The following is a 14,807-nucleotide window of genomic DNA, read 5'->3' as shown; positions in this document are numbered from 1 at the left end:
CACTAAACAGGGTTTATGCAATGGCACACGTTTAGTCGTCAACACCATGACACACAATGTTATTCAAGCAACAGTTCTTACAGGATCACATGCTAACAATACTGTTCTCATTCCTAGAATTGACCTTACGAGTTCTGACCTAGAATTACCTTTTACATTGAAACGCCGATAGTTCCCCATTAAACCTACATTTGCCATGACCATCAACAAATCACAAGGACAAACCATGGACAAGGTTGGCATCTACCTCTCTGAGCCCGTTTTTGGACATGGACAACTTTATGTTGCCTTCTCACGTGTTCGACGTTCATCTGACGTTAAAGTTAAAGTTATAAATGCTCCATGCCGAGGAAGACTCATTCAAGGACAGGACACCATCTTTACTACTAATGTTGTGCACAAAGAAATATTCCAATAAACCATTACTCTGTGCCAAACACTGTATTTTTGGCTTTCTATATGCATCATCCACACCTGCACACTATTCTATATCTAATTCATACATCTCACTCTTTGTCATGCCCCAACGCCAGGGGTTGGCGAGCGAAGCGAGCAGGGGGCGGAGCCCCCTAGTGGGGATATAAGGGTCAAAGTTATTCCTTTTCACTGACCTTTGAAAAAATGGGGATCAGTAATTTAATAATGTAGAGTGTTGTTTTATGCTATTTCAAGGATGCTGATCACAAATATGTTTTTTTTGATAACTAATTCTTTACCGGTAGTCTTAGTGCTCTATAAGCCACTCCCAGAAAGTTAAAAATGTCGGATTTCTAAGCTAAGCATGTGGGTTGTCGTTTTAAACCATGATGATGACAACGATGAAGACCCATCCTACAGAGAGGAGGCTGAACAGCTGGTGAGGCAGTGTAGTGAAAATAATGTCTCGAAATGACAAAAGAGATGCTTGTCGATTTCAGGAGAACATCACCTGACTATTCCCCATTGCTTATCAGTAGCTCTGCTGTGGAGAGAGTCAGAAGCAACAAGTTTCTCACTGTGCATATTTCTGATGACCCCTCCTGCACAATCAACACAAACTCTGTTGTCAAGAAGGCACAACAACGCCTTTTTTTACTGCACAGACTGAAGTGATTTGGCTTGCCACAACCCATTTTTACCACCTTTTACAGAGGAACTGTGGAGGGCATCCTCACAAACAGTATCACTGTGTGGTTTGGGCACAGCAAAGTCCATGAGTGCAAGATGCTGCAGCGCATAGTTAGGACTCTGAGAGGATCAAAGGGGTCTCCCTCTCCTCGATTCAGGACATTTTTCAGACATGCTGTCTGTGTAGGGCCTCCACCATTGTGAAAGACGTTTCCCACCTTTCACACATACCGTTTGACCTCCTGCGGTCAGGTAGAAGATACCGCAGCATTAGGACCAGCACAGCCAGGTCCTATAACAGCTTCTTTCCCCAAGCTTTTAGACTTCTGAACTCCTACATGTCACTCAGTACCATATCCCTAAAACATTACCCCAATTACGTTCTGTCACTTTACGTTCCGCACTTTACTATGGATATTGAGCATTATTCGAGCGTTATAGTCCAGCAGCTTTTGTTTTTTAACATTTTATTGTTTTACTGGTTTTGGTATATGTTAAATGTATGTTGTTTTGCCTATGCACGGGGACTGTAAGGAATGGAATTTCGTTCAACCATATACTATGTATGACAATAAAAGCTGAGTCAAATTGAGTTTCAAAGTCAGTGATTATAAATATGATGCTATTTTTGATCCTTTGTTAGGGGTCCAGCCTTCTATTGGCCTCTATCCGAGGGTGAAATGACAAATCTTTATTACAATTGAGAATATTTAGTATTTAAACATTTAAATAGAAGCACACATTTTAACAATTAAAATATTTGATGAAACTATTTTTATTTATTATGTACTTCAGCATTAAGAAGTAAATGACTATATTTCACACGAACACCCCGAATTAGGGCGGTTTGCAATAATTCAGATATTTTATTATTATATTTTAAAAGACCACCGATGAATGATCAATATAGACATCATGAACAGCACCATCTCGTGACATATCAACGAGCAGCAATTTACGAACTAGTAACCTGAAGTGGTCAAGAACATAATAAAAATTAAACCCGGAAAAAACTAAAGATTTTACACGAATATGAATTATTCGCTCTTTTACAAATAGTAAATTAGTTTAATTTAAATGCGCTGATCCAAAATTCTGTTTCCGGATTTGAGCAAATTACTTAATGATGAAAAATGTATGTGATAAGGAACTGAATGCCACAACAAGGTTCAGAGATAAACAGCATTGGCAAACTGACGACGTATTCCACACATTTATTTTACCGGTTTTTCAAATGTTGTTTCGTCATGTCACCTAATCTTGAACAATGACTGACTGACTGACCTAATCTAAGAAGCTTAGAAATAAGTCTGTAAACACAGCAGCAAACGAAGCAACAGTAATTGTCAAGGGTTGAGAATAGAAGATTTTTAATTGATAAAGCAATCATTTGCTTGTCAATTTTTTCAGGAAACACCTTATCTATACGTAAGTCATACTTGCCCTTAATAAGCATGGCGTCGGTTGCGTGTACAACTTGATTCAGAGCGCATGCGTAACTTTAATTTGTTCTAAAATTTGGATAAAAAATAATTTTAATTTAAAATATGACTTTAAAACACTCCGATGTTATCATCATGTAGTAATTAAATTATTTTATTTTAAAATGTGAGGGTGATATTGTCCACGCCCCTGTCTGGTCTAGAAGCCCACTATACTTGCGTTATCCGGAAGCAATCGACGACGCTGCTGTAGTAGCAAATCTATGTCCAAAATGGCTGGTGCCGACGGGGATGATTCTCTTTATCCTATTGCAGTTCTTATTGACGAGCTCAGGAATGAAGATGTTCAGGTAAGCAAATAATTTTTGTAGGGGTTAACAGTTGAAAGAGTTTGGGGGCTGATTTTAGGTCCTGGCATATGCATGAGCGGACCTACGGCCTGGTGCCGGCCGGCATGTTACCTCCTCTGTAATGGGAGAAATCGGGGAGCGTTCATTGAAAGTTTTCAAAACAGTTTAATTCTTATAAACCAGGTTTTTAAGGCAGATATACCGACGGCAGCGAGTGCTTTTGAATGAAGTCGTGTGCTTAGATAACAACAATGTTCCTTTCGGTAGTTCTCATGATTACAAGGAGAACAGAATCATTTAACACTTCACTACCCCACTGGGACGAGTTAATTTTTTGGCCTAAATTCTTTTCAGTTGTAAAATGTGGTTCCTCACATTTTCTTTAAATTAGTTATGCATTTTTGCATGTGAGGGAGTCATGTATATTTTTAAAATGCGAAGTGTGCGTTTAGATGCCCTAACACCTTCGGTCTTGTTTTTTAAGCTGCTGATTGGATGGATATATTAGTTTAATAGAAGTGTTTTTTGTTTGTTTGTTTCCTACCTAAAGTCGGCGATTTCTACCGTCCAGCATTCTATCTCCGGCTTGTAGTTGTGTTGGGACGTCCACATCCCAAAGTCGTGGATGTTTAGGCTGAGAAACCCGAGTGAGTGTGTGCGAGAATGAGCCCTGTAGTGGACTATCACCTGGCTGTAAAATGCATAATTGATTTTCTTTTAATTATCAACATTTGATTTTATTTAAAATCTCTAATAATTATGCTTTTCTTTGCTTGTTTTGCTTATTTTGAATTGTTATAGTAAGGAATGGAGTTACCACTCTACTTACATATACACCTGGTACTTAGCATGTAGTCGCAGTGCTGGAGGAAGTCATCAAACCGTTTACATAAGTAAAAGTACAAATAAACGAGCAAAAGCGTCCTCTAGGAAAATGTGAAGTACCTAACTGACCATGTACTTAAGCTAATGTAAGAAAGTACATGCTTAAAAATGTACTTGAAGTAAAAGTTCTACTTGTAGAATGTATTCAACAGGATAATATGGCGTTAGGTGTGCCTACTGAATTTATATTTGGCTAAATAAAAATAGTACAGGTTGTGCCATGTAATATTTTAATAATGATATAGGTTATGGTGATAAAACGTTAGTTTATGTTTATTCTATTTAAAACGATTCCAGTAACATTGTACAAAATAATTAATTCATTCTAATATACATGTTTTGCTACTTTATTGAAAAGATTTTAGTTCTAAATAGAACAAGCTATGAATCAGATGGGCAATACTTTCTACTTGTGCTTTAGAAATTTTAAATGAAAGAGACCGACAGCATAATGCATGCGCTTTAAACAATGGGTTCTTAAACTTTTTAATCTGAGGACCCAAATTAGAAATTTAAAACTGTACTTGGACCCAATAAGAGCAGAGTCATAAAGAGACAAATAACACTGGCTATATAATAAAAAAAAGCGAATGTTTCCTTTAAGTCCGATTTTATCACGAGTATTATCAAAGACAAAAGTGGGAGACTAACATTGTATAAAAATCAATACTTTGTTCATTCTTCTTCCAAATATATTTATTTATAGCAGGGTAATGGGGCAGCTGGAGGCTATCCCAGCAATCATATGGTTCAAGGCAAGAATGATCTCTGGGCAGGGTGCCTTCCCATCACTGGGTGAACACGCGTGCACACACACGTATGCACTCTAGGGCCAATTCAGCAGCACCACCATGCAAAATCCACACAGAGAGCACCTTTGGGTTTTTTTTTTTTTTGTTCTTTATTTCGCCTTATACAATTTCTTGTATTAGGAATTTGTTAGTTTTCGCATACCCCTTGGGGTCAGAGCGCAGGGTCAGCCATTGTACAGCGCCCCTGGAGCAATTTCAGGTTAAGGGTCTTGCTCAAGGACCCAGCAGAGTAGGATCTCTCTTGGCAGTGACGGGGATTCGAACCGGCAACCTTTTGGATACCAGCACAGATCTTTAGCCTCAGAGCCACCACTCCGCCCACTAAAAATAAATAAATAACCTAAACCAGCTATCATCATTCAAAACAGGAACAGATTTCTGAGATGTTTCATTGACTGTGGAAATGCTTAGGGTAAACTTTAATAAAGTTGAAAGAGAATTTTTTGGGGTGTGGTGTGAGGATACACTTCTGGTCAAAAGCTTTAGACTACCTCAGTTTTTTCAGTTTTTAAGGAAATGCATTATTATTTAATGTCTTACTGTTTCAAAAAATCAAGGCATAGAACAAATGAACAATGGCAAATAAAAAAAAAAAAAGAGGATTCATTAAGTGTAGAAAATGTTGTTCGATTTTTGATTCATCAAAGTAGCAATCTTTTTCCTGGTATAACAGTCAAATTGTGGTAACCCTTTTGATTCATGCCTCCAGCTAAAGAACCCCAGGCCATTACTCTTCATCCCCCATATTTGACAGTTGGTGTCACACACACTGAGGAACCATCCTTTCACCAACTCGATGACATACAAACACCCTGTGTGATGAACTGAAGGTGACTTGCTTCCATACTGTTGAAGTCTACACCTGGTATTTTAAGGCCCTATTTTTGTCGTTTATGGAATGGCTTTCTTACTGCCACTTGCCTAGTCAAACCTGCAGCACAAAGTCTCCTCTTCACAGTAGAAAGTGAAAATTCCTTTTTTTGACCACTGTGAAGCTGTGCTTGAAGCTATTGTGCTGTGAGGTTTCTATTGCGCAAGCTGGTGACCTTCAGAAATAGGACGGTATTGGCACTGATGTCCTGACTCGATTCTAATTCAATATCGATTTTTATCATGACTAAATTAGTGTGCACTGATATATTTGAAGTGATGTCTTTTTTAGAGATTTCTTAACCATGCACAGAGAACATTAATGTATGGTGATATTTCAGTAACGTTTTATTTGAAGGGTGTCTACATAGTGACTTCATAACATATGCATAAGCATGGAATGACATTTAAGAAGAAATATTCTTGATTAGTAATTAACAGTTAACATTAGTAATTGGAAGATGTGGAACAAAATATCATTTCTTTTAAAAAGAAAAAACTTTTTCACAACGCTGCATTCATTCCAAATTCACCATAATTTAACTAGTATATGTATTGCCACATCAGAGTCCACACATTTTATTGGGTAGCTCTTTGTTTTTATTACAATGCAATTGCATCTACTGCATAAAACATCTATAGTATCTTGCAAATAATTATTATAAAATAATCAAATATTGCTTCTTAAATAATAGCTGTTCTAAAACCTATTCATGTGTTAGGAATCCATGTAGATGCTCTCTAACTAAACTGTTAACCAGATTTATTTCCCTTTTTGGACATTTTAAAATAATGAATTAGTCAAAATTAAAGATACAGTTGGAAGACTTGTCTTCCTATAATTTTACAAGCTACATATCTTCAGTGCTCACGTATACTAGTCATGTTCATCAGTCTCAAATGTATCGTCACAGTTCCTCCTTAGGCAAAAAGGAAAAAATTTAAAAAGATCTAGTGCTGATGCTTGTTGACAGCGCTGTTGGATGAGCTGTGACTGACGCCGCCACTAATATGATCAGTGCGGTACAGGTTATGGAGATGGTTCTGGCCAACTGCTTTGTGCACATTCTCACTTTGGTATCGTAGGCTGCTCTGAAAATTCCAACAACTGCCCACTTGCTTGGTTAGGTGAGGCACATTGCAAACGTTTTCCACTGTAGTGGTACAGTTAGGCATATGCTTAAAGTGAAATAACGTTGCCAACATACAAATTTGTGATTGATGCGGTCATGAGATGAATCATTGAATTGGAAATGCTAGAAAGGTTTTTTGGAACAACAGCCATCTCTGCAGCCCTGCATACTGTAAAGGGAGTGTGGGTGCTCCCAGTGTGACTGGCATGCAGTGCGCTTGTCTGCAGCACTTCCTCCACAGTTGCCCCATCGTTTCTAGTGTAGTGAAGTGATGCATCATGTAGGAATGTGCTGCCCTGGATGTTCAACTGTCACAAGTTAAGGCGACTCTCTCAGTTGATCTGAGAGACGTGGCAATGCTTTACTTAAGATCTTCATAAAGCTTATGTATAATAACTTCACTCATTTTCTTTCTGGTTTGAAAACCTGTATCTTTTGTCGAAAGCCTAGTCACTGTAGTTCTGCTCTTCTCTCTATGACATATGACATGACACTACTTTTTTTCTTTCTTGTCAAAACTTAATGCAGTTTTTTTCAAGTGGTCCGTGCAAACTCATGGGGTTATTGCATCAGTTAACGAGCTGAAGCAAGTATTATGTTCATTGGCTTTTTTTTTTTTTTTTTTTTTACAAAAATGTTTTTTTTGGTAAAATGGTTTTCTTTTCTCTTTGCCTCCTATATCTGAAACCTTCCTTTTTATATTTAAAAAAAAAAAAAAAATGTTCCAAGTGAATTCATTTGCATGTTGCCCAGAAACCTTTGCATAGGATTTTTGATGAATTGTTAATTCTTGAAATGAGACAGTGGATGCTTCTACTAATATTGGTAGGCAGATCTGTTGATTCAGGTGTGTTGTGTACTGAAATCTGTATCTCCTGTGGCACTTCCTTACGATCTCTCCTAACAAAAGTCCTTTAAACCTGGCACATCATTTATGTTGAATGCATATTTTGCTTGAACAGAGGAATTCAGTAATCTGAAGCTTGCTGTCTTTTGGATGAAATTAACGAAAGCACCTCTGCTGTTTTCAGTTCAAAACCACTCCCCACCTTTGAATGCTGCCATTATGAATTTAGAAATGTGAAACTCGGTGTGCCAACTAGTTATTCCAACAAAGTTTTAAGTAAAATCCGAGAAGTATTCTGCTACAGCCAGGACATTTTTTAGCACTTCAGACGTTATGAAGGTCAAAAGTTGCTGTTGCCTTCTGGAGACACACGCTTCATGTGCTGGTATTATGACTCCCAGTTTCAGGCACGTTTATCTACATTTTCAGATGGACTCTGGAGCTTTGAAGCCTGTGTATTGCAATTTCAGAAATATTTAACCTATCAAGAACTTTCAGATCTGGACCCAGAGCAAGTCTTTACTGCAGTATTAGTGTATTTTTGAAGTATGGAAAAAAAAAAAAAAACAAACTATCCAGAATAAGAAAATCACAATGTCATCAGTTTAATACAATAAATAAGATCTATGTACCAAACATTACTTTTAGTGTAGGAAACCTAGTACAAAACAGCATACATTATATTTTGTCTACCATCTCTGCTGCTACAATTATTAATTTTATTAATAGACAATTTTAATATACTGTTTCCTTTATAGAAATCTAATAAACAATGTAATTTGTGTAAGCCATGTGATTCTATATGCCGGCCCTTCAGAAGTGTGTTAGATTGTTCACTTAGTAATTCAGTGTTATGTATTAACTACTGTGTAATATGCTATTTCACAGTACAGTATTTCATAATAGTCTACACTATATAGAGTTCATTGATTTTGATGCTTCTCAAGGCCTAAAAGTGCTCATCAATATATTATGTACATTCTCCTTTTTAATAATCCTGTCACACTATGGGCTTACAAAAGGAAAGGGCTACACTTATTTAATTTTAAATCACTCTTAAAATGAATTCTATATTGCCAAAAATATCTGTCAGGGGTCTGCTCCAGAAGAAAGCTACTGTCTTCCTCAGATGCCCAAAGAGCTGTGCTATCCTTTGACTCACTTGATTAAGACTTTCTGTGCTCCCCGGGCAGCTTCACAAACCATTTTACCATCATGGGTCGTGGTGATAGCTCGCAACCTTGTTGCAAGTAAGAAGAGAAGCTTATTACATAAGCATGTGCATTTATTCTGAAAGGATGGAAAACCTTTGCATATTTATGTCAAAGTTTTCCTTGTATAAATTTCAATTTTCTGCCATGACTATATAGTGCTGCTGTCTACACAGTCTACATTTACGTATTTTAAGTCTGACAGTTTCCTATTGCAGATAATAAAACTGCAAATGTTAATTTACCTTGTAAATAGACACTAAGCCTTACTTTTAAGTTTTACTTTTAAAGCACAGTTTGTGGCTTTTGAATTGTATTACCTATATAAGACCATATCATCATGTTAAGTAAATGTTTAGCTGTGTGGCTTGGTAATGTCTAAGACTGCTGTGGTCTGATTTTACCATGTGGAGTGTGTGCGTGGTCTAAAGAGAATGCTGATGACAAGGGTGTGATCTTATAGGCCTTGGTGTGTCTCAGGTCACTGAATGAGCCTGTGGCTTCGACTCTTGATAGATAGATAGATAGATACTTTATTAATCCCAAGGGGAAATTCACATACTCCAGCAGCAAAAAATATTAAATTAAAGAGTAATAAAAAATGCAGGTAAAAAACAGACAATAACTTGAATAATGTTCAACGTTTACCCCCTCTGGTGGAATTGAAGAGACGCATAGTTTGGGGGAGGAATGATCTTCTCAGTCTGTCAGTGGAGCAGGATAGTGACAGCAGTCTGTCACTGAAACTGCTCCTCTGTCTGGAGATGACACTGTTTAATGGATGTAGTGGATTTTCCATAATTGATAGGAGCCTGCTGAGTGCTCGTTGCTCTGCTACGGATGTCAAACCGTCCAGCTCTATGCCAACAATAGAGCCTGCCTTCCTCACCAGTTTGTCCAGGCGTGAGGCATCCTTCTTCTTAATGCTGCCTCCCCAGCACACCACTGCGTAGAAGAGGGCACTCGCCACAACCATCTGATAGAACATCTGCAGCATCTTACTGCAGATGTTGAAGGATGCCAGTCTTCTAAGGAAGTACAGGCGGCTCTGTCCTTTCTTGCACAGAGAATCAGTATTGGCAGTCCAGTCCAATTTATCGTCCAGCTGCACTCCCAGGTATTTATATGTCTGCAGGTGGAGTCTGTTGCAAAGTTCACTTATGGTTGTCTCTAAACACATCTGACACGGTGAGACTAGATATAGCCTAGTACAATCGACTGCTTTTCATATGCATTGAGAGTGCATGCAGTGTGGTAGTATAGGCGTACGTGGTCATCACGCCACAAGTTAAGCTAGAGTAGCTAATTAAAAATGAGTGAATAGGCAGCATCCAACAGACAAAATACAGACACTAGCTTTGCAGTCTGTGTTATTTGATTGAATAGCTACATGTGGATCATTCTCACTTGCACGGAGGTGGTTTGGCTTTGAAAAGGCAGATGTTTCTTAAAAGACTGCAAACTATTTTGAAAATCAATTGCTGTTAAAGACGGTACAACAAGTAACTTGTTTCACCATCTGTGAACAAACCACTGCACAGAATATGAAGGTGAAAAGCTTTGGGAGTCAGATGTTCAACACTCTATCCAAACTTTGTTTTAAGTTCTACTTGTCCAATGTATTCTGTAGTGATGATAGAGAAAAAAAACTTCATGGAGAAATTAAATACTGAATATTCCAACTCAATGCCATCTAAGTGAGCAATGCTGGACAGTGACAAAGAAAGTGAAACATCTAAGGAAAAAAGGGAAATACACACATAACTAGTGTTGCATAATCCATTCAATATCCATTTGTATGGTCAAAATGTGTGTATTTTTGCTAAAATATTAAGCTTCTTCCTGAAAAAAATGCTTTGAATGTAAATTGGAAGATGCTGTTACCTCAGTGCTGTTTGTTTGAATGAAAGGCAGATTTCTTCACCAGTGAATGAAGGGGAAGAGGCAGATCTTCAAATGTACAGCATTGTGAGAAAACTTCCAGTAAAAGCACACATGTATTTTAATGGTACATTGAAGAATGTAATGCTGTCTGATGGTTATAAATTGGAGTACAGGTGTACTGATAGCACAAGTAATTTCTAAATTCTGGATTTGCACACAGGCACAAGGAAGAAAAGTCTAAACAAGCATGTAAGAAACCTTGAAAATGTCAAAACAAAGGCTGTTGCACAGGATTTCTGAAATAAAGGATCCATGTAACAGTGACAAGTTTTATTTCACACAAGAATATTAAAGTTGGGTCAAATTGAAAATAACAAAAGTGCGGGGGCAGATTTGGAAAATTAAAGCACGAGTTTCTAACATTTGAAATTCGAATGAATTTGACTCCTCCATTAAATATTACTCTTCAGTAATATTTTGTTAGCCAACTAGTGCTGTAAATAAGATTTTAGTAGCAAATTTTACAAATTTAAGAGGACGTTGATTTTTGAATTTACTAATTCAACTGTCACATACTGCATTCAACATTAGAGATTTTACATTACATATGGGTTTTAAGCAGTATTTTTCAGTTACTGGATAGAAAACATGACACCCAATTTCAAAACCTTCATTTTTTTGTTCTACTGATGGGATCCCCACATCTGCCACACATTTATAATTCAGCCTTGCATTGTATTTTTCTGTTTATGAATGACAAAACTTTGTTTACTTAAATTATATTTGGGTAACTACTTGAATGTACCACTTTTTAAAGCTGTTGTAACTTTTAGTATACTTTTAAGTAGGGCTAGGTGATAAATCAAATTGATCTGATTTAATTCGAGTTTTTGTTTTAAATCGATTTGAAAAATGCTTAAATCGGGTCTAATGCTTCCTCTGTCACGATTCCTTCTACATAAGACTGCACCTGTAATTCTCTTAGTTACCACAACTGGATGATGGTGTTGTTTCCTAGAGACATCTGGGTCTGCACATGTACATAAACTCACGTGTCAGACAAATGCCGGTGAAGAGAAATGGCTGCTACTAATGAGTGCACATATACAGCTGAAGAAGACACAATAATACAAAAACAAGGGCATGTTACTTCAGTCTTATGGATATGGTTTGGTTTTGCGAGGTCAGACGCGGAACAGACTACTTTGCGCGGTTTAAAAAAAAAAAAAAAAAAAAAAAAAAAAGCCGTTAAAACAAAAAGTAGCAGCACTACAAACCTGTTCCAGCATCTGAAACAAAGACATCCAGCAGAATGGGAACAATGTGTTTCCCGATGAAATTCCTATGCTAGCTGTAATTGCATTCCCCGAACTAATGTTAGAACACAGCCAACTTTAGCTGCCTTTTTTCCAGTGTCACACCATTTGACAAGACAGGGCAGAGGTGTAAAGATACTACATATGCTGTGGCATTTTATATCGGTAAAGACATGGTGCCCGTTTATATGGTAGAAAAGCCTGGGTTTTTGTTGCTAAAAGTAATAGACCCCAAGTATAGAATACTGAACCACAAATATTTTGGGGAGGTGGCATTGCCCGTTTGTACGGTGAAACATGGGGGGGGGGGGGTCACTGTGCAGTTGAAAAAAGCATTGTTCAGTGCTTTGGACATAGGCTGCACAACGCCATGGGTATGTGGGTTGTGTAGCCTACTGGGCCTGTTGCCAATCTCAGTTAACACTAGAACTGCCCGGGACCACCTTTAACCACCACAAGTACGTATCACACCTTTCATTTTTGTTAATGGGCCATCGCATTAGCATACCACTCACTCATCCATCAAGAAAACAATGAGACAGTCCGTAATCCTCACAGCAGCAGAGTTGCAATTACCCCCAAAAATGCCATAAAACACATAATAAGGTCGTGTTTGTCACATATTTTAGTGCTAATTTATTTAAGTATGTATTTCGATAATCCCACACTGGTAGTAAAATAAAAGCCTGTCTTTAACATAAATACCAAAAGATCTGATCACTTTAATCGCTATTACAGTTTGGTATGGGCGGTCTTATTTTGAAAATATATTAAACGTGACGTGTAATGTTTTTCTCGTGTTCGTTTTATTTTTCGGAGTAACAACACAAATGGAATGACAAGCCGCTTCAGTCAAACAGTGCATTTTACAGTTCATTTCAAATAAAACGCAGAGTTGCCAACTTTGGTCAGCTGTCTGGATTGAGAAGTCTGCACACACATTTGCATGTATATAACAGTTTTATTACCTTGTAAATAGTCTGTAGGGTTTGCAAAATACACCAACACTTTTGATGTAGCTAATATTAGGTTTATAATAGAATAATATAGATTTGCCGTCAGATTTCTTGCATGAGCGTGAGAGTCTGAAAACCAGAGTGTCATGCCAGATGCCTGAGAGCTGGCAACCCTGAAAATGTATGTTTTGTTTCACTTGAGTTGATTTGTATAAAAAAATTACTTTGTACAGTTGTTAAGAAGCGCAAACTTTGACAAACATGAAGTCTCCAATAAATTACGTCCATTTGTGCAACATTTTATAAAATACATACTGCAATTGAAAACTTTTCAGCTGCACGATTTTAGGACAGAGCAGCCACCATGTTAGGAACATTATGGCTTTTTGGTTGAGGGTGTTGGATTTGCTGCTGTTATTAATTAACACTAACTGCACATTGGCACAAACAAAAAGGCTTAAGAAATTTGAAGCTTTAAGTAAATCTGAGACAAAATACAACATTTTATAGCTGTTTCACATATTGTATACCATTATTTTGTTTGGATCAAACACACCCTCAGACATGTTAGTCATTTGGAGCTGTTCTTGTTATTCTTCTGCACTTTAATGATTGCAGAATGTTTAACATTGTTATTGTTGCATTGCTACACAATGTTGGGGGGGGGGGGAGGGACAATGAAGACCTTTCTTATTTTGTATTTATACTTAATGTTCTTATTGCCTGCCCATGGTGCTTTATTTTATGTAAACAAATTTATTTGTTAAATTATTTTTCTGCATTTTGTTTTATTTTATATTTATTATATAATATTTATTTTATATTCAATTTTTATAACACCCCTGAAGTGTAGCTTTTTTGTTATTGTTGTTGCCATATACTTCCAAAATAAAGGAAGCGATTTTTGAGTTCTGTTTTGTCTTGGGGTTCATGTAAAAAAAAAAAAAAAGGTTAAAATCGACAATTGTCTGTAACACTGAAAAAAATCGAGATTTTATTTTTTGCTCATATCGCCCAGCCCTGCTTTAAGTATTCATGTCCCCTTGGTAGTTGTCCTTTTTTGTCGCATTACAACCAGTGATTAAAATGGATTTTTGGGTGGTTAACACCATTTGATTTACACAACTTGCCTACCACTTTGAAGGTGCAAAATGTTTTTTTATTGTGACAGAAACAATTATATAAGACAAGTATCAACCCCCAAGTCAGTGTCTTGTTGAGCCACATTTTGCTGTAATTTCACCTGCAAATCTTTTGGGGAATGTCTCTCTTAATTTAGCACATCTAGCCACTGGGAATTTTGCCCATTTTATGTGGCAAAACCTGCCCAACTCCAAGTTAGATGGGTTATGTTAGTGGGTAAACATTTTCAAGTAATGCCACAGGTTCTTCATTGATTTGGTCTGGGCTTTGACTCCACCATTCCAATACATTTAAATGTTTCTCTTTAAACTACTCCAGTGTATCTTTAGCAGTATGCTTTTAGGGTCCTTGTCCTGCTGGAAGGTGAACTTTCCAGCATGATTTTGCCACCACCATGCTTCACTGTGGGAATGGTGTTCTTTGTGTGTTAGGTTTGTGCCACAAGTGGAGTTTCCCATGATGGCCACAGAGTTCAAGTTTAATGATGTTAACCAGATGCTAACTACCACCATCCCAGATGCTAACGTGGAGCTACCCAGGTTTAGCACGGTTAGAGCGGACAGAGATGCAAGTGCCTGTGGGAAGCACAAAGGAGGAGGGCTTGCTCTCTCTGTTAATACACGGTGGTGTAACTCTGGACATGTTAACGTCAAAGTCTCCACTTGCTGCAAGGACATCGAACTGTTGGCTGTAAGTTTGCGTCCCTATTACTTGCCCAGAGAGTTCGGACATGTCATTGTGTACATCCCTCCTCGGGCAGACGTGGAGACGGCGAGTGACATCATCCATTCTGCTGTTGCTAAGTTACAAACGCAGCACCCTGAGGCGCTTGTGCTAATCGCTGGAGACTT

The 14,807-nt window shown here is 37.6% G+C and overlaps 1 protein-coding gene across 1 annotated transcript in view; it reads left to right on the top strand.

Moving 5' to 3' along the window:
- Nucleotides 1–2,745: 2,745 nt before the first annotated feature.
- The window catches only part of ppp2r1ba (protein phosphatase 2, regulatory subunit A, beta a), a 52,215-nt gene continuing 40,153 nt past the window's right edge, over nucleotides 2,746–14,807 (top strand). The window contains exon 1 of the mRNA XM_028810265.2: nucleotides 2,746–2,899. Within this exon, the coding sequence (XP_028666098.2) occupies nucleotides 2,813–2,899 (87 nt within the window). The 5' untranslated portion in view covers nucleotides 2,746–2,812. The remainder of the gene's footprint in view (nucleotides 2,900–14,807) is intronic.

Source organism: Erpetoichthys calabaricus, chromosome 9, assembly GCF_900747795.2.
Source record: "Erpetoichthys calabaricus chromosome 9, fErpCal1.3, whole genome shotgun sequence".
Lineage (NCBI taxonomy): Eukaryota > Metazoa > Chordata > Cladistia > Polypteriformes > Polypteridae > Erpetoichthys > Erpetoichthys calabaricus.
This window is presented reverse-complemented; position numbering and strand designations above follow the sequence as displayed.